This window comes from Anguilla anguilla, chromosome 3 (assembly GCF_013347855.1).
Source record: "Anguilla anguilla isolate fAngAng1 chromosome 3, fAngAng1.pri, whole genome shotgun sequence".
Classification (NCBI taxonomy): domain Eukaryota; kingdom Metazoa; phylum Chordata; class Actinopteri; order Anguilliformes; family Anguillidae; genus Anguilla; species Anguilla anguilla.
Window position 1 is genome coordinate 49,786,296 of NC_049203.1, and position 24,297 is coordinate 49,810,592.

At 48.9% G+C, this 24,297-nt stretch overlaps 1 protein-coding gene across 1 annotated transcript in view; it reads left to right on the forward strand.

Annotated features, from left to right (window-relative positions):
- The window catches only part of ppargc1b (peroxisome proliferator-activated receptor gamma, coactivator 1 beta), a 51,701-nt gene extending 34,293 nt beyond the window's left edge, over window positions 1-17,408 (forward strand). The window contains exons 2-12 of the mRNA XM_035409436.1: window positions 7,317-7,502; window positions 8,492-8,716; window positions 11,284-11,406; window positions 12,335-13,289; window positions 13,565-13,610; window positions 14,129-14,193; window positions 15,051-15,606; window positions 15,965-16,016; window positions 16,316-16,434; window positions 16,557-16,687; window positions 17,092-17,408. Coding sequence (XP_035265327.1) covers window positions 7,317-7,502; window positions 8,492-8,716; window positions 11,284-11,406; window positions 12,335-13,289; window positions 13,565-13,610; window positions 14,129-14,193; window positions 15,051-15,606; window positions 15,965-16,016; window positions 16,316-16,434; window positions 16,557-16,687; window positions 17,092-17,183 — 2,550 coding nt within the window. The 3' untranslated portion in view covers window positions 17,184-17,408. The remainder of the gene's footprint in view (window positions 1-7,316; window positions 7,503-8,491; window positions 8,717-11,283; window positions 11,407-12,334; window positions 13,290-13,564; window positions 13,611-14,128; window positions 14,194-15,050; window positions 15,607-15,964; window positions 16,017-16,315; window positions 16,435-16,556; window positions 16,688-17,091) is intronic.
- Window positions 17,409-24,297: the final 6,889 nt, after the last annotated feature.

Consider the following 24,297-nt stretch of genomic DNA (forward strand, 5'->3'; position numbering starts at 1 on the left):
TGGTGCTAGTGGACCGGGCAGTGAGCTCTGAGGACTGAGGTGGAGTCTGCAAGCGCTGGAAACACAGAGCGTAGGGGGTTACACCAGAACCATCACCTTGGGACTTCACCAGTCCTTAGAATTACTGAGGATTGGAGTGCATTTGTACGGTTATGTTTTGGTGATTAGACCGAACAGTGTGTTGCTGCTCATTTTCAGGATTGATTGCATTTAACAAAAGGGAAATGCAATAGCCTATTTTGAGCCACAATGGAGTCCCCACTATTGAGCTGCATGAGAGTGCTCGACCAAGACGGTCATTAACTGTGATTTATTGTACCTATTGTCTTGTTTGTGGACTGTTTGGATAATTATCCATATGCAGCTTTTACTCTTTTAATCAGCCAGTTCATTTGTAAGGATATATTTTGCTGCGCTTTCTTTGTGCACTTGACAGCTATTAAGTTATGTTTTCTGCAGTTTCAACAGGCACTGCTGCCATGTTGCTAAATCGGTAAATAGAGAAATATCTTCACTTTGTGTTGTTATTACTCTGCTTTTGGTTTGTCTAAATGCCCAATAGTTTATTGAAAACACAAACCGTTAAACCAGAGTCCCTAGTGAAACCGCCATGTTGCTAAATCAGTAAATAGATAAATATCTTCACTTTGTGCTGTTTTTTTACTTTGCTTTGGTTTGTCTAAATGCCCAATAGTTTATTGAACGTATAGTTTATTCTCTTTTCTTTGTGTGTTTACTGCCACTGCAGTAATGCACCACGTACACACGTACAGATGGGCCTTATTCAATTCACTTTTGCCCTCTTAGGACATTGCGACCCTTCTGCAGGCACACGGCAAGCCACCTGCACCTTCCGCTGTTCTTCTTAAAGGACAGCTTGACATTTTATCAGCGTTTGTTCCTCCATCTAAGATGTTAAGACCTTTTTTTTCTTTTCTTTTCATTGTAGTGCAAAGCTGTGCCTGAAGACAAGGCCCAGCCCCACTAATAAGGAAGCTGGCAGGGCAGTAACCTGCGGTTTTGGGTGCGTTACCGAGAGTTCGTTAGTCCTCGCCTCAGGGAAATGAACCGTTTAGGAAACGATGATTGCAGTGCTGAACTCAATGACATGGTTCATTTACACTAGTCGCAGATAAAACCTAGGTGTTATCTGTGATTAGTATGAAGTGTTCCGCTCTCCTAAAGCGTAGTGTCCCAGCTCCACATTAAATAGCCTTATTTATTTATTTATTTTTTTAAACCTGGTTAATTAGCGGTTTGAAGAAATCGTGATCGTTGGGAGACTTCTGGCTAGCAAGCTTCAGTGTTGCTGTGCTTCCTGCTATTTTCCGAGGACCTCTTAACATATTAATTCGGGGATTCAAAAAGATGCAAATTTGATGCACCCCAGCTCACTCGGATCAGGAGAGAATAGAGGCTCACGTGTCTGGAGCAGCATTAAAGGGCTTCATTTCAGGACTGTGCTGTGTCATAAAAGCGCTGCAAATTATTACAGCTTTAACCTCTTTCAGTTCCTTTTTATCAATCCGTTTGAACAGCACAATGTCGACGCTGAAGTACGCATTCTAGTTGCGAGGCTACCAGCCGCCAAATGCCCCAGTTCTTCCCTCTACTGCCCTACTTCCACCAGTCTGCAATTAATTTAGATCCCTGCTGGGGTGGAGAGGTAAGGGGCAGGAGAGGAATGGGTGGGGGGGGGGGGCAGAGTCAAATTTAAATTCAATTTAAGGACACTCCTTACAAGGGAACATATAATGACAAGGGAATTTAATCTGACAATGTTGAATTTCATTCAGAAAAACAGAAGGGAAAAATAAGATAGGTGATCTGATTTTAGATCGGTGACCTTTCTCCAGGAGGTCAGGTTTTTGCTGTTGGTCGAGAGAAAGGGCGTCGCAATTTGTCCTTGGCGACCCGCGGAACTTGGGGAATTTTTCCGGGGCGATGCCCGTGGCGTGGAAGTGCTCCCGGCTGCAGAAGACCACGGCGAACAGCACCTCGCGAGGGGATGGCCGCGCCGATGTTCTCCGCCGGGCGCGGCGCACGCTGGCCCTGTACCGCCGCGGCGTCGAGCGGACGGGGGAGCGCGGCGCAGTGCATTTATGGACAGGCATCCCGTTAGCCGGGCTTAAATATGCGTGTGTCTGTGTGCGCGCGGCCGGGGGGGGACGGGGGGGGGGGGGACGGCGGACTCGAGGCTGGAAAGCAGGGCCCATCTGCGTCTGGCATCCCCAGCATTTAAACCCCGGCCCGTCACAAGCAGCTTGTGTAAGAGGCAGTCATAAGACCCGGGATAACGGCTATATATAACATACCTTAGATAGCAGCGGGCTCAAAGAGAACAGGGCACTCCGATAAGAGCCTATTAGCTGGCAAGTGCTCGAGATAAATGAGCAGCCTCCAAGCTTATTAAGGCTCAAGACTCAGTATGCAAAATTGTCCCTCTCAACAGAAGAAACCGCCCCCCAGCCCCCCCCCCCCCCCCCCCCCAACCCCTCCCCAGGCCCCCCGGCTCTGAGACCCGAGCAGGGTTCCTACATTCCCTCCCTCGTGCCCGGGCCCAGATCCGAGCCGGTCGGAGCGACGGAGAGCACGGGACAGGACATAGCCCGGCTGTCTCGGGTGTCTCTCCTGCCCCCCCCCCCCCCTTTTTTTTTAATCCACTGATGTATTTCTCGTGGCCTTTTGGCTACTACCCAAGCCCCCCCAACCCCTTTCATCGCGGGCGGAATTCTTTGAGTTGGCGCTGCGGTCCTCGGTGCTCGGTGGCCCACCGGTGTCCTTCAGGCAGCCCTAAAGGTTAACCGCGCTGCCTGACCTCCACGCCGCGGCCTCGGTCAGCAGGACCGCATCACATGACTCCACCTCCAGCGGCGTTTTGCGTAACGCCGCGGTACAGCGATCTCTCCGCGGAGGGGGGGGGGGCTGCAACTGGATATTCTTTGTGGATATCTTGGCGCTCGGGCCTGTTTTTGACACAGTAGAGGCAGGAGAGGGGTGGCTTGGTTGAGCACACGTACACGTAACGGTGAAGAAAGCCGTGTTTTTTTGTCCCCCCGTCTGGCCTCTGGCCGGAGGATGAGGTTCTAGGATCAGCGCCGTTTGTTCCTCACTGCCTGGCTGACTGTGTGGCTCGTTCAGTAAAAGTGTTGACCGCCAGGGTATGAAAAGTCACCGAGAGTACTAAACTGCGCCTCTTTCGCTTGTGTTTTATACTTTGCTGTTCCTTATTCAGTTTGCTGAACATAGATTTTTTCAGTTTAGATAAAGCCTTCTGCTGGTTTATTTTAAACTTCATTTTAAAAGCAGTAGAGCTGATGGTAAAATAAAGGCTTTTTTATTTGCTCACCTTGGCAATGCATGGCCTGTTTTGCTCGGGGCAGTCTGACTTATTTCTAAAGTGCTCTCCTTTCTGGTCACCTGACTTGGAGAGAGAGACATTATATAGGCACTTGGAGCCCTTCCTCACAGTGCTTTGGTGAAACGATTTTGCGGGGGAAATTGAAATTCGTAATTGGCCCAGAGTGGAGCTTTAGCCTCTTTACCGGAGCAATAGGAACCCTTTGCAGTCTGTACATGGATTAACAATTATCTCCGCTCGAATCTCCCGTAAGTGTCCGCTGCACTAGACGTTATTTTCGCCCGTCTAACAAGTGTGCAGTTTGAAGTGATCGTGACAGGAACTCATTTTTTACCCCTAATGGACACAGGAACACCATCACGTCTCTGTATCGCAGAAACCCTCGAGCCCCCCCCATCATTCAATATCAGCAGGTGATGTTTTATTCATTGGCCCCGCGCGCTGACTGTTCTTACTGGCCTCTCTCTCTCTTTATCTGGCCCCCGTTATCGCCGCTTTTTCTGTTTTTTTTTTGGTTTAAAATCCCCACTTAAAAACATCCGTTCAAAGTGCATCGGCGGCGTCTTTGAGATAGCGGCAGATTAGCGCGCGCGGCAAGCCTTCATGCGGCCGGCGGGCCGGCGGCAGGCCGCCGCTGGCCCGGACGAACGCGTGGGTCCGTCCCAAGGTGAGCGGGGCGGCGGGCCGATCGAGATACCGCGCTCTCGTGAGGGAGAGCCGCGCCGCTCCGGCCGCCTGTGAATCACATGATTTCTTACCGGCGTGACGAGGTCAGCGGGGTCAGAGCCTCTTGAAATAAGGCCAGGCATTGTGATGGGCGGTAATGTGCAGGTTCCGTTTGGAGGTCGTCCTGTTTGGCGCACGGGGTGGGGGTGGGGGGTGGGGGGGGGGGCGGGGGGCGTTAGCCAAGACGCACAGTTCAGACGGCAAAGCCTGTGTTCACGGTGCGGGTGGCCTTGTGAGTGCGAGTGTGTGTCTAAGTGCATGTGCGTCTGCATGTGTGAACGTGTGTGTGCATCTGTGCGTCTGTGTGTTTGGTGGGGGGGCGTGGCTAACATTCACAGCGCCGTGTAAATGTCAGTGCACTTAACCAGAGGCATGAATGGCTCGTCAGGGACGGCATCACGAGACTACGGTGTCACAGAATGCGATGTCACACGGTACTCTGAGGGCTTACAGCTTGCAATGCGTTTAATATTTTAATTTAAGTGATTTTTGCCCCACCAGAAGCAGCACTGTAGACTCGGTTTATAATCGCATTTGTTATTTATGAGATACGTAGTCATTATCATTTGTAATATAATGTGGTCCTTAGTATGCCTTTATCTGCCATTGCACCGCTTGATGGATCTTCCCATTTAAAACCAGAGGGATATCTTATGCCATTATCTTTTCAAGGTCAAAGGCATGGGAGGTTCAAAAGTTCAAAAGGTCACTGTGCTGATTAGTTTAAACGTTATGGCTGCCGAGGGGCCCTGTTTAAAGTTTCGGTGGCTAGGCTTTGTGTGCCAGTGCATGTGCTGTGTGTAAGCCTGTGTCCGCGGGTGGGTGCCTTTGACCTCGAACCTTCACAAGCCAAGGATGTCTTTATCGATTTTTAACGAGGCATCCCGTGGCAGAAATAGGTGGGGGGGGGGGGGGGGATGGGAGGTGGGGAAAGGATGGAGAAATACAGAGTCAATGTGGGAATGAAAGCTGTGTGGAATGTGCCAGAATTGATTTAGCGGGAGCTCTGTTTTTCCTGGAAGGAGGAGGAGGAGGAGGAGGAGGCGGAGGAGGAGGAGTCGGGGGGGCGTGCTGCGGGTGGGGGGTGGGCTGGCCCGTGGGGGGGAGGCGAGGGGTGCCCCTCGGAGAGGAGGATGAGTCAGAGGCACGTGAGGGATATGTGAGAGGACTGCTAACAGCAGGTCACCGGGGAAGGAGCCGATGTGGAGCTCCTCCCTCTGCCCCACAATGGGCCCCCTGCTGGGGTCCGCTACCTGATCTACCGCCACACGCACGCACGCACGCACACACACACACTCATGCACGCACGCACACACACGCGCTGACACACACACACACGCACGCACACACACTCATGCACACACGCTCACACACATACGCAGGGATTTTTTGCACCATAATTTTGCCTGGCTCAGCAAGAAAACAATGTTCCTCTCACATCTCGCATTGCTAATCCATAGCCTAAATGTAGACATGGGGAACGGGTTGTTTGTTTCTTGTGCGTGCCGGTGTACGGACCCGCGTGTAACCACGACAGTAGGCAGTGAAAACAGTACATAAAAACGAAATTAATGGTGCCCATGATCGGCTCTCTGTGGTTTATAATTAAGGCCATACTCCAGTCCACTGTTCTTTTTATACGAGTGTATTACATCTGTGAACCAATCTCACGTACCATAAATCTGTCTTTACTAGTACTGCACTGGGGATAGTGGACAAACAGAAATATAATGCTTATGTGATTAGAAAGCCTTGAAAGTTCTGGAATTTATCGATTTGTCCAGTTCTAAAATATTAGTATTTTTTATCTTGTGTAAGCATCTTTGATCTTCTTTCTGATAAGCTACGATTACATTCGCCTTTCAGTCTGGAAAATGAGCCATCCATTATAACAGAGTTAATTGAGAGTGGCCGGTGTAAATAAGTCTGTTGACCTTGCTGTGAGGCGGTGAATGGGATTGGATGGGTTTGGGTGTAACTGAGATGGGGCTGACGCTTGAGAACGAACCTTCATCAAATTTGCATGGGGGGGGTGGGGGGGTGGGGGCTCTGGAGTGCGTGTTGCCTCCTGCAGACTGCTGTGCCCCTGTGGCCTGTAAAAACATGCCCTTTGCCCTGCGTGCGTTACCCCCGTGCCCCACGCTACGAGCCTCCAGCACGGGGGAGCCCCGCGCGAGGCTCTTTGTTCACACTCTCGTTCCGCTGGAGATCTTCGGGACGCCAGCGCGGCGTGATGTTTGGAGCTGGGCTCGTGACCAGGGGCTTGCAGAATCCCGGGTCACAGCCCTGCCTTTTCACCCTTGAGCAAGATACTTAACCTGAATTGCTTCAGTTAATACCCTGGCGCGTTAATGTATAATATGGTAAGAGCTTAAGCTTCGCACTTTGCCCTGGGTTGTAGCAATTTGTCCAAAGTCCTCTCATTGAAGAACGGCGCACGAGGAGCAAGCTGAGCTATTTCCTTTTTTTCATTTGAGGCGAGGTTTTGTCTCTTCCTCTGGAGGCCAGACGTAGTTCCTCTTCTCGGTCTGAATGCAGACGATTTTCCGTACGCTGAAATAACCTCAAATTCTAGCTGCCGTCTCCCAGCCAATGAGCAGCTCTTATCCACGGAACGTGACACAACTTTTGGCCTTGTTTCAGTTTGTAATCGTCAGTTACTCAGACCGACGTGCGGATTGTTTGAACAATCTGTCCAACGGGTCTAATTTTACTGAAATCATGTGGAAGGGTCAAGATTGCTCGGATGTTCTGTCAGGGGAGGGGGCGGGGCTAAGGTCTTTCATGCCATCGGTGATGACACTTAATGCCTCTGCCCAGGCGACTAGGTCGTTGGTGCCTTGCCAACTGGCCTGCCAAGCGATTTCCCTGACACAGCACCAAGAGACTTTTATTGCAACACATTGACCTTAGAGTCCACCAGACAGTGTTTGCACATTGTACATCTCCTTATGCTTACAGTAGTCAGCAGTGACTTTCATATCATGCTTTCCACATCAGACACTGGCAGCCAGAATATATCACACGCTCTCCTGTAGTTTTTCAAAAAGTTTACGAATTAATTTCTTGCTGTTACTGAGGAGAATGTTCCCTTAAACTAAAGTTTTGGCAGCCAACTGGGTTGAAAGAACATGATGATGGACGGGTTATGGGCGTTCATCTCACCTCTCCTTCTCTCTCCCCCCCTCTCTCTCTCTCTCTTCTCCCTTTCTCTCTCTCTCTCTCGCAGTATGGGGAGGAGGAGGTCAGTTCTGACCATCTGGATACTGACTTCCCCGACATCGACCTCTCTCAGCTGTACGCCAGTGATTTTGATTCCGTCAACTGTCTCAGCGAGCTCCCTTGGTGCAATGACCAATCAGACGCCTCCCCTGCCTCCATCCAGTACAGCACAGGAGACCCTGAGTTCTTAGAGGTAAGAGTGGGCGGGAATGTTCCGGAATGCTCATCCGTCCCCTGTAATTTCATTTTGGAACTTGTTAGGATCAGTAGACGATAGGTCCTGTCCACTGAAAGGTCATAGCTTTGATACATTCTTCTACAAAAGCACAGGAGGAAGTGGTCTCTAATTGTTTTCAAAAGTTCTGCTGTCTAATGGCAGTGTCTTAGTTTGATGCCTCTCTGCAGTGTGCATAGGTCCACTGGTCTTCATCTGGATAGTTTGGGGGGATGGGGGATACAGATGATTGGATTAACCTATGCATGTATTATATAGGTTAGTGCCTGTGTTCAGTGCCAGCTTTAAACTGTTGCTTGTGGACAAGCAAATTAACTCTGTGTATAAGGCAGAGGCTGACCAATATCCATGTAGCATCCATGTAGACAAAATTCATTTCTGCCCTTGTCTTCATGGAACTTGAGCTAGATTGGCACTTATCGAGTTGACGCGTTGTATTGATCAGAAATTTCTCAGGGTTGAATATTAGTGTGGCTTCTCGTCTTTGAGGCCATTGACGTCCCTTCGCTTCCAGCCTCTTCTTCAGAATCTCCCTTTGCGATTGATTTCTTGGGAGAATCTGAATGAGATATACTCCCACAGGGTCTTGTTTTAGGATGACGGGGGGAAGCCATCGATCCGAAAGCCTGATTCAATTAACCTTCAGAACGTTACTAAACTATACGAGATAAACCACACCTTTGCTTAGACCACCTCCACACCGGGCCGCAAACTGCGATGCAAGGCGCCCTCATTCAACCCGTCGGTGTGAAGACGTCCTGCCCCTGTTCTGCCCCGTCCCCCCGCCCTCCCTCGACCCCTCGCAATGGCGCTGCTGCCAGTGCGGCTCGCCTGATTCCAAGGGATCCTTCCCCCCCCCCCCCCCCCCCCCCGCCGGTCTGCCCCCACACGGCATGTTTGTGGTTAGTGCCTTACAGTCCCCTGTTGCTCTCTCTCGCCCCCTGCAGATAGAAGAGGAAGAAAATGCAGCACTGCTGGCTGCACTTACAGACAGCCTGGACGAGATGGTGGAGGACGAGGTGGGGGGTCTGTCTGTGTTCCCCTCGCTGGGGGAGGGTCCTGATGATGAGGATGAGGAGGAGAATGAGGAGGAGGAGGAGGAGGAAGACCTCCCCCTGGGAAGTGAGCTCTTTCCAGGGTCCCTCAATCCAGAGACAGAAGACCCGTCTCTAGTAAGAACCCTTCCTTCCTGTTTAAGGTGGAATTGGATGGGCCTCTGACTACCCCACAGCATGGGTATGATAGGCAACAAAGGTCTGAATTTTTCTCATTTTGGCCTTATTTTATTCTTTTAGCAATCGCTCTAATAAGATCCCTTTTTTCAGGCAGGTAACCGGATCACCCCAGTGAATCAACCCCCCCCCACTCCCTCTACCCACTTCTCTCTTGACCCTTGTAGGCAAGGGACCTAACTCTTTGACCTGTAGCAGTCTTTCTGTTCCCCATAACTCTTTCTTCGCCTCTTTCTCACCCTCTCTCTTTTTCTTTCTCTCTCTTTCAACCTCTCTTGCGTACTCTGTCTCCTCTCTTCCGTTCTGTAATCCCTCTCTCTCTCTTCCTTTTTCTGTCTCTTGCCATTTGCTTCTGCTTCTAGGTCCCAGTTTTCCTCCATTGGTGACAGTGCAGTTCTCAGCTGCTGCAGAGTAGCCTTGTTCCCCGTCCTTTGGTCCCTGCCTCCTGCCTGACCCCCCTCTCACGCTGCCCCCCCCCGCCTTTGTGCCCCCAGCGGAGTTCTCAGCGCTCTGTGGGGGGCCCCCCATCTTTCTCTGTCTCTCCTGTATCACTTCTCAGAATCTCACTTCCAGGGAAAATAAAGAGATTTATATTGTTTTTTTCCTGACCCTCCCTCTATATATGTTTGCTGGTGTTTTCAATTAACAACTGAGAAACATTTCGCGTTCTTACGTAACATGGAAAAAATGTTTTTGCATATTGTTTTAACCCAGATCGCCAATGTGATATAATGCTTTCCCATGATCCCTTGTGCTACTATTGTCTCATTCCTCTTGTAGCAGTGTGGTCAACATTGAAGTAATGTAGTTTCAAATTGGTACTTCATTTTCAAAAGTAGGCTGCAAACTTGGGATTTGATCAAAAGGCCTGCAGTGAAGCACATTGTTTAAAGGTTACAAAGCCTTCTTTGTGTCTCAGCCATGAATCCAGCACTGTAGCTGCCTACCTACATTTTCACCACTGATATTTAGCAGCTTATTTGGTCATAAAAGGAACAGGAGAAAAAGCTATAATGAGAGGTAAGCATTAAGAAATGAGAAACAACAGGGGAAAAGCTCAGAAAAGAGTAATCTTTTTCAACTGAGTGAAAAAAGCCACATAAAACAGTGTATTGTGCTAAAACAGTTGTTGGTACTAGGAGAATGAGACAATTTATGCCAAATAAAGGAACTTGTCTGCAATCTGTACTTGCAGTGGTTCAGTCAGAACTGTTAAGAGGCAAGACAAGAGTTTGAGACAAGAGTTCCTACCTCAAATTTTTCAATTTGTCTTCAGAACTTTACAAAGAATATACTTTCTGACAGTAGAAGCACAACGGACATGCCCAAAGTGTTCCTTCAGCTTGTCTCATTATAATTGACTTCTTTGGATGATGTTTTTTTTTGTTGCATTTGTTAAAATGTTTTTTAAGCTATATTGGAAGAGATTGAGGTTAAAACTCAGGATAGGATGTCAGTATCGTTTTAGTGTTTCAGAAGAAATACCCCGCTCTCTCTCTCTCAGACAGATGCACACAGGTACACACACGTGTGTACGACACACATACGCACACGCACACGCGCACACACACACGTCGATGTATTCTTCCCTCAATTGACGAGCATAATTGCGCAGCGAGCAGCGAGCGCCCGTCCACCGCCGGCTTTCCCCACTTCACGGCCCGCCGCCTTCCTGCCGCTCCAGCGGCTCGAGCAGCGTCGTTAATGACTCACGGCACCCCCTGCTGTCCGCAGCTATAATTGCTGGGCAGCTCCCGGGCTGAGGTCAGAGTGCTCGCGGAACAAGGAGGGCATTGAGCGGGGGGGGAAGAGCAGGAAGCAGACCAGCCAAGCGCCGGCTTTCTTTGCGTTCCCCCGGCATGCCAAACCGTTTTGTGCGCCGCGTTTGAAAGCCCCTCCGCGCCCTTCACATTTCTCAATGGACACTGAGACGCGCCATTGACCGGCCTGCCAAGTTGGCACATGTGCGCCAGTTCAATCTGCGTTGTTCTGTCCCCCCCCCCCCCCCTTGTTTATTCAGAAACATCTTAGAGCTGACCCTCCAGCTGTTAAGCGCCCACCGGCTTGTAATGGCCGGATGGAATACCGCAAACATTCGGCTTCTCTGCTCAGACTGACGCCCTCTGTCCGTGTCAGTCTGGCGGACAGAGGGCACTTCTCCTCCATTTTTTTACACGTATGCCGGTGTGCCGAACTCACCGATCGGAGCTGAATTACGTCTTCCCCTGTTTCTTAAAGCAGACTCGGAACCTAGGGAGCCTTGACGTTTTGAAAGAGGCGTTTTGCAATCAAATGAAATACACGAGAAGGTGTCTGGAGAGGGCTATACGACCTCTGACCTTTAGCGCAGTGTAGGCTAGGGGTGTCGCGCTACGTGCCGTTTGTGCTCTGCGGAGACGTGTTGTTGATGCAATGCACTGCGACCAGGAACGACAGGCCCGTTAATTACAGTTGTCCCGAACCTTCTCCTTCCTCCCCCTCACCCCCCCCCCCCTTTCCCTTTGCAGCTGAAAAAGCTCCTGCTGTCCCCCCCAAACGTGCCTGTGAGCATTGAAACGCACAAAGAGGGCGGCACGCATCGCCATAGCAACAGGAGCCAGTACCTTAAGCCGCTGAGACCTTTGGTTAAGGTGAGTTGGGAAACCAGACCCGCTCCCGTCAGGGCGGAGAGCGCCAACAGGGAAACGCGTTCCAAATCATAAATGGGGAGGTATTGATTGGCGGGCCAGGGTCTTATCTGTTCGATTGTCTCTGTTGCTGCGGAGAGCGTTCTGCCCCGTCCCCTGGCCTCGGGTGGCCCGGGGTGGCCTGTAGTTACCCGAACAGGAAAAACTACGGGAGAAAGACGCGGAAGCACAGGGAGAAAACCTCCGCGGTTTCACATTTCAGTCACGGGCAGCGTGACGGTGTTCTGTGTGTTGGGAGGCCTGCTGCATTAGCTGTGGGGGGGGGGCGGAGGGAGAGGGGGGAAGCAGATTTTAAATGCGGAGACTCGCTGGCTCCTGTGTTCCTGTTTCTTCCCTGCTCTCCTGTCTGTTGTGATGGACACGGAAAATGTGCGACATTACAGCTGCCCGGGGCTTTCCTGCAGCAGATGGCTGCAGCCTCTAACTCCGATAGGCCGATCCTGCAGCAGATGGCTGTAGCCTCTAACTCTAATAGGCCGAAGGGGGGCGGACCCCGCAGCCTGTGGTTTGAATTGCAGGTGAAGGAGGGGCCATGTTATGGCTCCGCCCCTCTCTCTTCACCCTGGTTCAGTTCAGGTGAAACGGAAGAGCCCTCCCACACCGCAAGCCTCGCGGTGACTCAACGTTAATGAAAGTGCGCTGGGGCTTTGGGGTAGTGTAGTGTTTGGGCGTGAATCCGCTGTAGTCATGCCCTGCCTCTTATTCAGCATGGTAATTAGGGAATTGATAGCTTACAGTGAAAGCGTAGGGGTGATGTTGTTATCCTCATAGCTGCTGTGGTGCTCATGGGAAAGCGCAGAGCCCAGCGGATGACTGGGCGTGCGGAGGCGTGTGTGCGTGACGCGCCGCTCTCTCTCTCTCTCTCTCTCAGTGCGAGCGCACGCAGGAGCGCAAGCCCCGCGCGGTCAGGCCGGCGGGCCGCCCCTGCACAGAGCTCCACCGTCACCTGACCACCACGGCGGACGCCGAGGACACGCCCCCCGCCGACACCGAGGACGAGAGCGACTCGGAGGAGGACGACGACGACGAGGAGGAGGAGGAAGAGGAAGGGGACGAGTCGGCCAGCGAGGACGAGAGCTCGGCAGCGGCGGCGGCGGTGGCGGCGGCGGCGGGCGCGCCTCAGTTCTCCTCGGAGAAGGAGCTCCGCTCGGTGGTGGAGCTCATCACGTACATGCACACGTACTGCCTGCCCACCCGCAAGCAGGCCGGCTGGGACCGCAGGGACCGCGAGTGCCAGGGCTTCGCCCGGCGGGCCAGGCCCGAGGCCCCGCCCTCCCGGCCCCGCCCCGCCCCCGCCTGCCACAGGGCCGCCGCCCCCCGCCCCCGCCCGGCCTTCGCGCGCAGACGCGAGGTCAAAGGGCACTCTCTCCTCCGGGAGCTGCTGGAGACGGTCGACTCGTTCGACGTCAGCAAGCCTTACAGGCTCCACAGCCCCCCGTACTCCCGCTGCGGGGGGGCGGGGGCCCAGGAGGGGCGGGGGGAGCCGGCGCCCCGCCCGGGCAAACCGGAGCTCAAAGACTCCGGCCCGACGGGCCTGCGGGACGGCGGGGCCCCGGGGGCGGGCCCCGACGGACCCAAAGCGGCCAGAGAGCCGGAGGCGGGGGACACCACCTTCTCGGTGCGCCGCTCGCGCCGCCTGGCGTCCTTCCCCGGCCGCTTCTCCAAGAGGAGCCGGGCGGGGGCGGCGGAGCACGTCTCCTGGCGACACGGCGCGGAGGTGGAGACCGCCCGGCGTCACCCAGCGGAGGAGGCGGCCCACGGCAGGACGCCCTACAAGGCCGACGACCGGAAGACGGCAGCGGCCGAGCCGCCCTGGAGCCTCAACGGTAAAAAGCGGCCACGCCCGTTTCCCCCCCCCCCCCCCCCACACACCAGCAGGCCAGTCAGTCTAAACCAGACTTCCGTACATGGCTCCATTTGTTATTTACTTTAGGACCTGAGACATCAGTTGAGCCGCTGCTTTCCTGCGCTCCGTGCGGAGCAGCGGCCACAAAGGCGTGGTCTTTGCACGCCTTTGGCTGATTCCTACTGTGCTGATCTCTGACCATGCATGTAGCTCAAGACGGCCGTGCCAATGACTCTTCTGTTGTTCTGATTGCAGAGAAACGTGCCTGCCTCTGTCTGCCGCTGACTCCCAAAGCAACAGGGTTTGTGTCCATGCTCCTCCAGTATTTTAGCCATGCTAAACGCACTGCTCATGTGAAATTGTGGAACCCCCCCCCCCCCCCTTCCCTTCTCTTCCCCTCTTATCCCCACATGTACAAAATTGGAGCGGTTGGGGTTCCACGCTATACGCCGCGTGACTGTAAAGTAAACGACGGGTCCGTGCCCGCAGGCAGGTATTTTGCCCGCGGGCGTTTGTAGCGTCCCCGCTAGCACTCCGCTAGCCTTTCACAGCGACGTAGAGCTGGGTGATGTAAGCAGACCTCACCGCTAGTCACTGGCTCCTGTTAAAAATAATTCTGATGCTCATCGCTGTGATATTAACTAAAGACAGACAGAGACTAAATTCCCCCCCCCCCCTCCCCTCCACCTACCCCACCCCCCCCTCAGAAAAGCTTCAGTATGCCGCAAAAGTAGCAACAGTTAGAATTTTCCTTTCTCTCGCCAGTCCTCGAACCCGTGATGATGACTCTGCAATCTCTCTCTCTTTCCCCATGATCAGAGACACACAGTTTGCCAACAAGGCCTTTGAGCAGACGCTCAGCGTGGAGCTGTGTGGCACAGCAGGTAATGTTGTGCTTTGAGTCGGTGTTGATTGCTGCGCCTGCCATCCCCTCCCCTGACAACCGGTCCGATGTTTCTGAGCCGGGTTTAAACCCGCATCACCTGCCCCGGCTCAGCTGCAACTTAATACCCTCTCAGCTCCATTCAGAGGGGCTTAGCTGCGACGAAAGCTTTGTTTAGGGACAGAAATGCTAGCTACCGTGCTACTGTACCGTGTCCGATTGGTTGCACGCGCTTGAAATGGATACCCCGTTCGTTTTCTTGCACTTCCTGTAAGAAAACTGTAAATGTTGAGAATCGGGGATATCTGGAGATACAAGGCTTTGGATGAAGGACATTTATTTACATATGAACCCCTGCTTTAAAAAGGACATATGCACTTATCCATAAGATGTGCTGCATTGTATACAAGGGGCATGATAGGAAGCACTGAGGCATTTAACTCCTCTGAATGGATAGGAGGGTATTGAGACATTTTGTCTGTGAAAGCTGAGTAGGAGTGCATCTGAGCAGCAAGGCAGTGCATGTGCTCCTCTCATCCGTTCTGTGAGAGCGTATGTGCAGTGTTATCATGCAGAGAACCGCTCCAGTGCGATAAATGTGTGTTTTATTTTTGTTACAGTGGTGATACTTTTTATTTTCGCTTTTCGAAAACCTTGAGAAACAGAAAAATAGCTTCTTGTCTTTTCATCATTTTGCTCAGTTTCTGGTGCCAAAAAATTAAACAAAGACGTTAACAAAAAAATAATGTGTTAGGACTGGTTCTGGATGTGCCGAACGGTGTTTTTGACGGCACTGCGTGGCGACGCGGCCCGGTGAAGGGGCAGGAGACTGACTTGATGTCGGGATTGTATTTTCAGGGCTGACTCCTCCCACCACCCCCCCGCACAAGCCCGCCGAGGACGAGCTCTTCAAGCCGGAGGGGAAGGGGGAATCCCCCCCCAAGGGTTTCTGGGCGTCTCGGGCGCCGGCCTCCCGGAAGCTTCCGGAGCAGACGGAGCTGTACGCCCAGCTGCGGCGGATGGGCCAGGCGAGCGAGCGGGAGGCGAAGGGCGCGGCACGCCGGGCGTTCGGGGACCACGACTACTGCCTGCAGGGCCTGGGGGAGAGCCGCAAGAGACCCGCCCCCTCCTGCGGGGAGGAGGAGGAGGAGGAGGAGGAGGACGAGGAGGAGGAGGAGGGGAGCTGGGCGGGCGGCTGCCTGAGCGAGGAGAAGCTCTTCTCCAAGCTCCCGGATTACCTGTGCGGCCAGGGGGGCGGGACGGCGTCCCCCCGCTCCGCGTCGCCCCAAGCCTTATCGCCCCGCAACACGGAGGAGAGCGCAGGGTGCTCCCCGCGGCCCTCCTCCCCGAACCTCCACGCCCCCTGCACGTCCTGCTGTCTGCCCCACTCCTCCAGCAGCAAGCTCAGTTTCAGGTACAGAAAACCCCCCTCTAACTCACTTCTGTGTGTATTTAACACTCAAAGGCTTTGTTCTCCATATAAAACTGGAGCGAACCATTAAAGTCCTGGGGGGGGGGGAGGTCTGCTGGTGTTCTGCCATAGCTCTTTCTTTCTCAGTTGAATTTGACTCAGTGGGTGTTCAGGCCGTAAGCCCGGAGTAGTAGCTAATTGAAAGATAACACTAAACCCCTGTGGGAGTCTGTCCCTCAAAGACCACAAGTGTTCACCGTTTGCCTCAGGGCTACGGTCAGTTAAACAGGATAATTGTTTACCGTCTCCCGTTGGTGGTTGCCAGTAAACACCGCTAACCGTCTCCTTTTTGTCTCCGCAGCTGTGAGAACCTGGGGACCTGCTACGGGGACAAGCTGAGGAGTAAAGTTAACGTAAGTCCGACTGACAAAGCGTGGGGCTTCGACAGCACATCGAACGAGGCAAATCGAAAGTTTGGGGAAAATGTCTCACTAGCAAATTGCCACGCGTTCAAAAACGTGCATGTCAGATAGTCACGTGTAATGCGACAATGTAATGTGTGTAGTGTAATGAGTTAAAGCTGCCGTGGGCTTTCCGGGAGGTTCCATTGGGGGAGGGTTGTATATCATGGTGTCCGTATGAAGAAGCCGAGTCATGCTCCGTGCAGTGCGGTCTGTCCTGACCGACGGTTTCCGTGGTTCTGTTTTCCCAGGAGGACTGCCGCGTGTTCTACATCCACAACCTGCCGAGCGGCGTCACCCAGGCGATGCTGCGCAGACGCTTCCAGGCCTTCGGCGAGCCGGACGACTGCAAGATCATCACTAAGAACGAGTAGGTTCTGCTCCGCCCCCTGCGTCCCGGTCACGCCCCCCCCCCCCTCCCCCCCCCGCGCGCTAACGGAGCGGGGAGGAAGCGCGGCTCGCGTTAAATCTCTCCCTCTGTTGTCCTTGCAGCGAGCGCTGTGGCGTCATCACCTTCCTCGGGCCCCCTAGTGGCCAGGGGCTGCGGCGCAGGCGGGACCCACCCGCGCAGAATGCCCGGAGTAGCCCGCGGCGGTTCTGCAGGAAGCGCTACATAGACCTGGGTATGGCTTTTACGGGTCAGGAGGGCGGCGGTAAATCACCGACGGGGCCGCGAGTTTCAGAAAAAATGATTGAGTCCGAGGTCTCGCTTGGACACGGCCAATTAAAAAATTACCTTTCCTTTTTTTCTTTGCCCCCCTACAAAGTTCACGACAGCTTAAATCATCTGTCTTGAGTTGTGAAAATTAATTTAATTGCTGCTGTAATGCTTGTGTGTGGAACACAGGAAAGGATCATAATTGACGCCCACCAGCGCACAGTTTGATCAGACAGCCTTCGCTAATGAGCGATGATGCGATGAGTGGGCGGAGCTGTGTTGTAATGAGTGACAGGAGAGACGAAGCAATAAGGTAGCAATGCTGACCGTTGCGTGTGTGTGTGTGTGTGTGTGTATGTGTTTCTCCAGACGAGGCAGGTCCAGGCCCGGTGAAGAGCAAGTACGACGCCCTGGATTTCGACACCCTCCTGAAGGAGGCGCAGAGGAGCCTGCATCGCTGAGAGGAGAGCGCCTTATGGTCCCGGCCCTGGGACTCGCCTCAGTACCTCAACCAAGGCACCTCTCTTACTGTTTACATTTTTAACATTGGAATAAGAAGCAGACCTTGTCTCTTTCAACTGAGGATTTGAGGAGGGGGAGGGTTCCAGAACAATAACAACTACAAAAAAAAAAGAATCTAGAAACAAAAAGAAAAAAATGCACTCTGAACACAGAAGCTGCTTCCCTGTGTGTTTATGACATCATCGCCCTGCTAAGGGAGGGCGGGGCTACGTAGCAAACCTTGCTCCTCCCACTGGCTGTTGTGATGTGTGTGTGTGTGTGTGTGTGTTTGTGTGAGTGAGCGTGCGTGTGTTTTTTTTGTATCCCTTGGTAACTACTGGTGGAGCTGCAAGCCACGTTCGCCATTTAGTCGTATAGTATGTGACAAAAACAAAAACAAAAACGGCTTTATCATAGCAAATTGTGGATGTAATTCTGTGTGTGCTGAAAATGAGAAAAGTTAAAAACAACAAAAAAATTAATGAGAACTTAGTTTACAAGTTTAAAAGGAAAAAAAAATCTTGTAATTTTAGTGCTTCCTTGATTTCATCTATGCACTTGTAACGAGGTAATGTTCTTTCTTGTTTCCACCTGTGATTGACGTGCGATTGGCTCTCCTGCTGGCTGCTGTGGACTGTATCTTGAGGGGCAAATGAAACCCAGGACCAGAGTTCCCTCTTGTAGTTTCAATTAGCAATACTGGATTCTGGGAGAACTACAATTCAGTCTGGATTTAGCCTGTATTTTAAACTGCCTTTGAAAGCAGTGCATCCTTTCATAATAATAATAAAAATAATAACTTATTTATACAGGATAATTCAGGACCTCAGATTAGTCATTACAATAAAATGCCCAAAGGCATTTTCCCCTCTGGTTATCTAAAAAGAAAACCTGCATACCATGGTTGATTGGAATGTTACATTGTTCTGAATGTATAGTCCCTGCATTTGATTATTACCCAGACTTCCTTGTCTGTGGTGCATTCGCCCTGCTTCAGAGCCTCTTCCTGAAACACATCCAGCAGCACAGGCCAGGGGGCGGAGCCTCCACAGCCCTTTTACAGTGGTACTACTTTCTCTTCTGATTTGGCTGACTTAGAGGACACACTGCATCCTAGAGATGACTGCGGGTGGTGGTAAACTTGGAATGCTAGACTGTTTCCAGAACTTCTGAGTCTAGAATGCCCTCTGTTAGGAATCAGAGTGGTATCTCTACCTCGTTTACAGCCTCTCTCTCTATCTCTCTTTCTCATTTCCAAGCTCTTTCTTCTTGATGGGTGAAAGACAGCTTTTTTTTTGTCTTTGCTCATAAGCACTTGCTTTGTGGCTAAAATCTTAACTGTGTCCGTTGTCTGTTTTTTGACTCTCAACCTTATAACCAGGTGTATCCAAGTGTTGTCTGTGTCTTGTGGTGTGTCGGGGTGCTGCTGTTGCTAGGGAACCAGGGGAATTCAAACCCTGTAGTGTGGTGGGAGAGAATACATTTTCCCTCCCCCCCTTTTCTGTTTTTGTTGTTTTGTTTGGTTTGTTTTCTCTTCACGAACCCGTCCCTGTAAACCCCCTCTGACTCCTCAGTTCTGCACAGTCCAGCCCTGCATGTGGGGCCATTTTAAACAGCCAGCTTCTCTGACTGACGTACCCTGTCTTTCCCCATTTTTCCCCCATCCAGTTTCCTCTACAGAAAACATACAGTCAGGTTCATAAATATTTGGACATTGACAAAGTTACTGTTATTTTAGCTGTCTACCACAGCATATTGGAGTTGAAATTCAATAATGAATATGAGCTCAGAGTGCAGACCTTCAGCTTTAATTTGAAGGTATTTACATCCAAAACGGGTGAACGGTGTAGGAATTACAGCACTTTTTATATGTGGTCCCCCCCTTTTTAAAGGACCAAAAGTAATTGGACAATTGCTGCTCAGCTGTTCCATGGCCAGGTGTGTGTTATTCCCTCATTATTTCATTTACAAGTAAGCAGACAAAAGGTCTAGAATTGATTTCAAGTGTGGCATTTTCCTCTGGAATCTGTTGCTGTTAACTCTCAATATCAACTGTAGTGGATGACAGAAGAATACTTTCCCTGGTGAGGAAATACCCCTTCACAACAGTTGGCCAGATCAAGAACACCCTCCAGGAGGTAGGTGTATCTGTGTCAAAGTCAACAATCAAGAGAAAACTTAATCAGAGTAAATACAGAGGGTTTACCACAAGATGTAAACCATTGGTAAGCCTCAAAAACAGGAAGACCAGATTATAGTTTGCCAAAAAACATCTAAAAAAGCCTGTACAGTTCTGGAACTACATCCTATGGACAGATGGGACAAAGGTCAACTTGTACCAGAATGATGGGAAGAGAAGAGTATGGAGAAGGGAACTGCTCATTATCCAAGGCATACCACCTCATCTGTGAGCATGGTGGAGGTAGTGTTATGGCGTGGGCGTGTATGGCTGCCACTGGAACTGGTTCCCTTGTATTTATTGACGATGTGACTGCTGACAAAAGCAGCAGGATGAGTTCTGAAGTGTATAGGGCTATATTATCTGCTCAGATTCTGCCAAATGCTTCAAAACTCATTGGACGGCGCTTCACAATGCAGATGGACAATGACCCGAAGCATACTGCGAAAGCAACCCAAGACTTTTTTAAGGCAAAAAAGTGGAATGTTCTCCAATGGCCAGGTCAGTCACCTGACCTGAATGCAATTGGGCATGCATTTCACTTGCTGAAGGCAAAACTGAAGGCAAAACGCCCTAAGAACAAGCAGGAACTGGCGACAGCTGCAGTAGAGGCCTGGCAGAGCATCACCCAGCGTCTGGTGATGTATATGGGTTCAAGACTTCAGGCAGTCATTGACTGCGGACGATTTGCAACCAAGTAGTAAAAATGACGATTTAATTTATGATTGTTAGTTTGTCCAATTACTTTTGAGCCCCTAAAATTGGGGGGGGGGGGGGCTATGTATAAAAATGGTTGTAATTCCTACATTGTTCATACAATATTTTTGACGAAACCCTTAAATTAAAGCTGAAAGTCTACACTTAAATCACACCTTGATTGTTTCATTTCAAATCCATTGTGGTGGCGTACAGAGCCAAAATGGTGGAAATTGTGTCACTGTCCAAATACTTATGGGCCTGACTGTATACAAATTGAATGTTTACATCAACGGATTCTCCTTCTACTTTACTAGAACGCACACTAAGTACAAAGGCGCCTTATTCAGTGTTAGGAGTACCCTATCAGGATGTGCCTTCCTGGCTTACCCTTGTAGGTTACTAAACTTAACTAAAAGCAAAACACAAATATTTAGTGTTATACATACTGTAAACGGATGAGTGGTGTCATCTAAATCAATATGGATCACATACAGGGCTGAATGACTATTTGTGCTTAGTATGTATACTTCTAAATAGTGAGAGAATGTGCTGGTTTACATGATTTAATCTTGTTGTAATGGCTTATATATGTGGTATGTATATAGAACTATGCCAAGAGTTAACATGAAGTGTGTCATGCTCTACATCAATTTGTAGATTTCAGCGTGTAAAGGTGATGGATCAGGGTTATATTAATCAAAGAGAGCAGAAAGGAATCATTTTGGAAAAGCAAGGGGAAAACGTTCGATACCGAGAATAACTGAAGGGAATATAATTTTAATAGGCTTCACAAGTCGAACACTGGTGTTAAAAAAAAAAAAAAAATTAATAAAAAATTAACCCTTTACAAATATTAGCTTATTTCTTTTTATGAGTTTATATTTTTAGAAAGAGATTTCGTTTTTTTTTATTTTTAAAAAAGCAATCAAAATGCAATACGTGATCTATATAAAGTAGGCCTTTCGTATGGGCGGAAGGTTACATTTGAAAAGATTCAGAACAGATCTTGTACTGTAAGTTATAGACTGCTGTAGATACTGAAGAAAATTAAAATAAAATGGGGTCATGCCATATAGTTCACACCTCAAAACAAAGTTTTAAAAAAACTCAAAACAAAAAAATATTTAACGCCTCTTCTAAAGAGTGGGAAATGCTTTTTAAAAAAATGATTTCAATCTTGGTAAATTTTTGCCACGCGTGATGGCATACGAGGTTCAGTTGATTCCTTTTGGCTTCATTTTTAGTGGTCGCTGGTATCTCGCGTGGTCTCTTGAGAGAACATCGCTTTTTCAAGCTGAAGAAAACAGTTCTCGTGCTTTTCGCCTGAAGGTCTGGCTAGAGAGGTTATGAAGTTCCATCAGGAAACTTGAGAATACATAGGACAGATGCGAATCTCTCAAGGAAAGCCTTAATAGTAATAATAATAATAATAATAGGGGGAAAGAAAGCTATCCGTAGCTTTTATCGGTACAGTTGAATCTTTAAAAAACCGTATGTTTTATTAATTACTGAAATAATTATACTTTTTTCAATACAGCCATATTATAAACAGTATATACGTATATATATAAATATATATATTTGTGTGTGTGTAGATAGATATAGATGAATATATAATTTCTTATAGAAAACTTTGATGTTGACCATTTTCTTCTGTGTTTTAAGGAACTTAAACACATTTCAATAACTACCATCGATCTGCAGAGTGTAGGTCAAGAACGAATCCAAATCTAAATACTTCCAAAGGGAACCCTCCTCAAATGCAAAATGTCTCTCCACTTTTCACTTCAGAAATTACAAGAAACAAGTTGAGACAAGCTGACCAAAAACACCCTTTGATTTTGGCACCAAATATGAGTGCCACATAAATCTATTTGTGAGCATTGCAATCAAACTGATTGACCCTCATTTTATTTTTTTGTAATTACTACAATGAAATGTTCATAATCACATAAAATAAAACACAATTTTAAGTATTTCCCCTGTGGACACGTGGAAGGTCTTGCAATATTGGAATGGCTATTTTATCCCATTCCCTGCTAATCACAGCTTTCCAAATGTGAGTTGCTTGAAAATGTCTGTGCTACCCTGAAGCGTGTAGCGAACACTTTCTCACACACTGGGGTACATTTCTTATGATATCTATTGTACCCTTGTCTTTGAACCCCCTAACTGCTAGAGACTGCCATGGTCTTGGATACCGCTACTTACAGACCAAGTCTTTAGTTTAAACAAAATCAACAATGAAGGGCATATATTGTTTTTCCACTTTTATCTTCTTTTTTTGTCTATTTACATCTAATGACTATCAAATTCACAACCTGATTTTCCTTTTTTAACTTTTTTTTGGTATACTGTATTTAGTTAGTAAAATTTTATATTTTTACATAAGTTGGTTTTATTTGGTTTTATTTTTTTATTTATATGCCACTTAGCTTGGATGTCTTTTAATGGTGTTCCTTCTCTGTATCGTGTGATTTCATATGTCTTGAGATTGTGGAGACAAAATGCATTTCAGTATTTTTGAATTGTTAAAATCTAGTTTCATAGATAATTTTACCAAAATAGCTGAAATTATCTGATGTTATAAATTATATTTTAATTCATGTAAATACTTTAAAAAAGAGAACTATGGCTTCCTTTTAAACTGAATACATTTCTCTTGAGAGATTGTTTACATTATTAAACTGTAGAAATGTTCCTCATATACTGTAAAAAGTACATATATTCATTGATTTGCCTCCAAAAAAATAAAAATCCTAATGAACAACATTCCTGTCTTGTAGTCATGTTCTAAGAACCTTTTACAAGCATGAGTTTGCAAGTGGTTTCAAGCATACACACAAATTACTTGTTTTCACATGGATTTCCAAGGCCTCTGCTGTATTTTGAATAACACAAGTAAATTTGTGAGTGTGTCTGTGTTATATATCTGTAACCAAAATAAATGAAACCCCACACCAGCCAGTGTCCGTCTGTAAAGTTTGATGGACCACTCTTGATTAAACTGCCGGCTTGTGCCGTGTCTCTTTTACATTGCTTCTTAAGCTGATGCATGGTCGAAGAGGATCTGCTTTTGACTACAGTCACCCCGAGTTGATATTTTCCTTCTCTTGGACTTCAGTGCCTGCATCAAATGAGACACTGTTACCTAGGAAATACAGCCTTAATCACTGAAGCTCCTGCCAACCCTGCCCAAATAATTACTCCTCTTTCAATGTAACAGATCTCTCGCTATGGTAGGCAAAATAATGGGCAACTGGGCCTCCCTGCCCAGGATTTTTAATACACAACTGGGGATGCTTAATTAACTTTGGAGCCCCACCTGTGCGGAAACCCTTTATTTTGTTTGGCAGTTGCATGCAGTCTGTATTTGGACAGTGACACACTTTTTTGTTGTTTAATTTGCAGGTATGTAAATCCATATTGGGTGACTCATAGGAATAACTGCCCTTTTTGTGCATAGTTCCCCCATATTAGGGGAACAAAAGTAATTGGACAATTGGCTTGTGTGTTGTTGCGTCATTAGATCATACACAAGAAAGCTAACAAATGGTTAACAATTGATTCTTGGTGTGGCATTTGCATTTGCGGATTAATAAGAATAATTTGATCAGAGACATAGCCAAAATATTGTTAAGAAGCAAGAATGCACTGTTGAGCATAGCAAAACCCTGGTAAACCACAGGTGTCCACCGTAGTCGATGACCGAATAGTACTTTCCATTCTGAAGAAAAACCCCTTTTCGACTGCCGAGCAGATCAAGAACGCCCTCCAGGATGTAGGCATATATGTGACAAAGGTTACCATAAAGAGAGGACTACACCAGTACAACCTCAGAGAGTTCACCGGAAGATGCAAACCACTGGTAAGCCTCAAGAACAAATTGGCCAGGTTAGAGTTACATAAAAAGTGCATTAAAAACTGTAGAGTTTTGGAACAACATCTAATGGACAGATGTGATGAGTATTAACCTGTACCAGACTGATGGAAAGGGGAAAGTGCAGAAAGGAAGGAAGCGCTCCTGATCCAAAGCTCCCCCACCTCATCTGTGAAACATGGTGGAGGCACTGCTACGGCTTGTGCAAACATGGCTGCCACTGGAACTGGCTTACGACTTGTCTTCATTGATGAGGTGACTGCTGATGTCAGCAGCAGGATGAATTCTGTGCACAGAAACATTTTATTGGCACAGA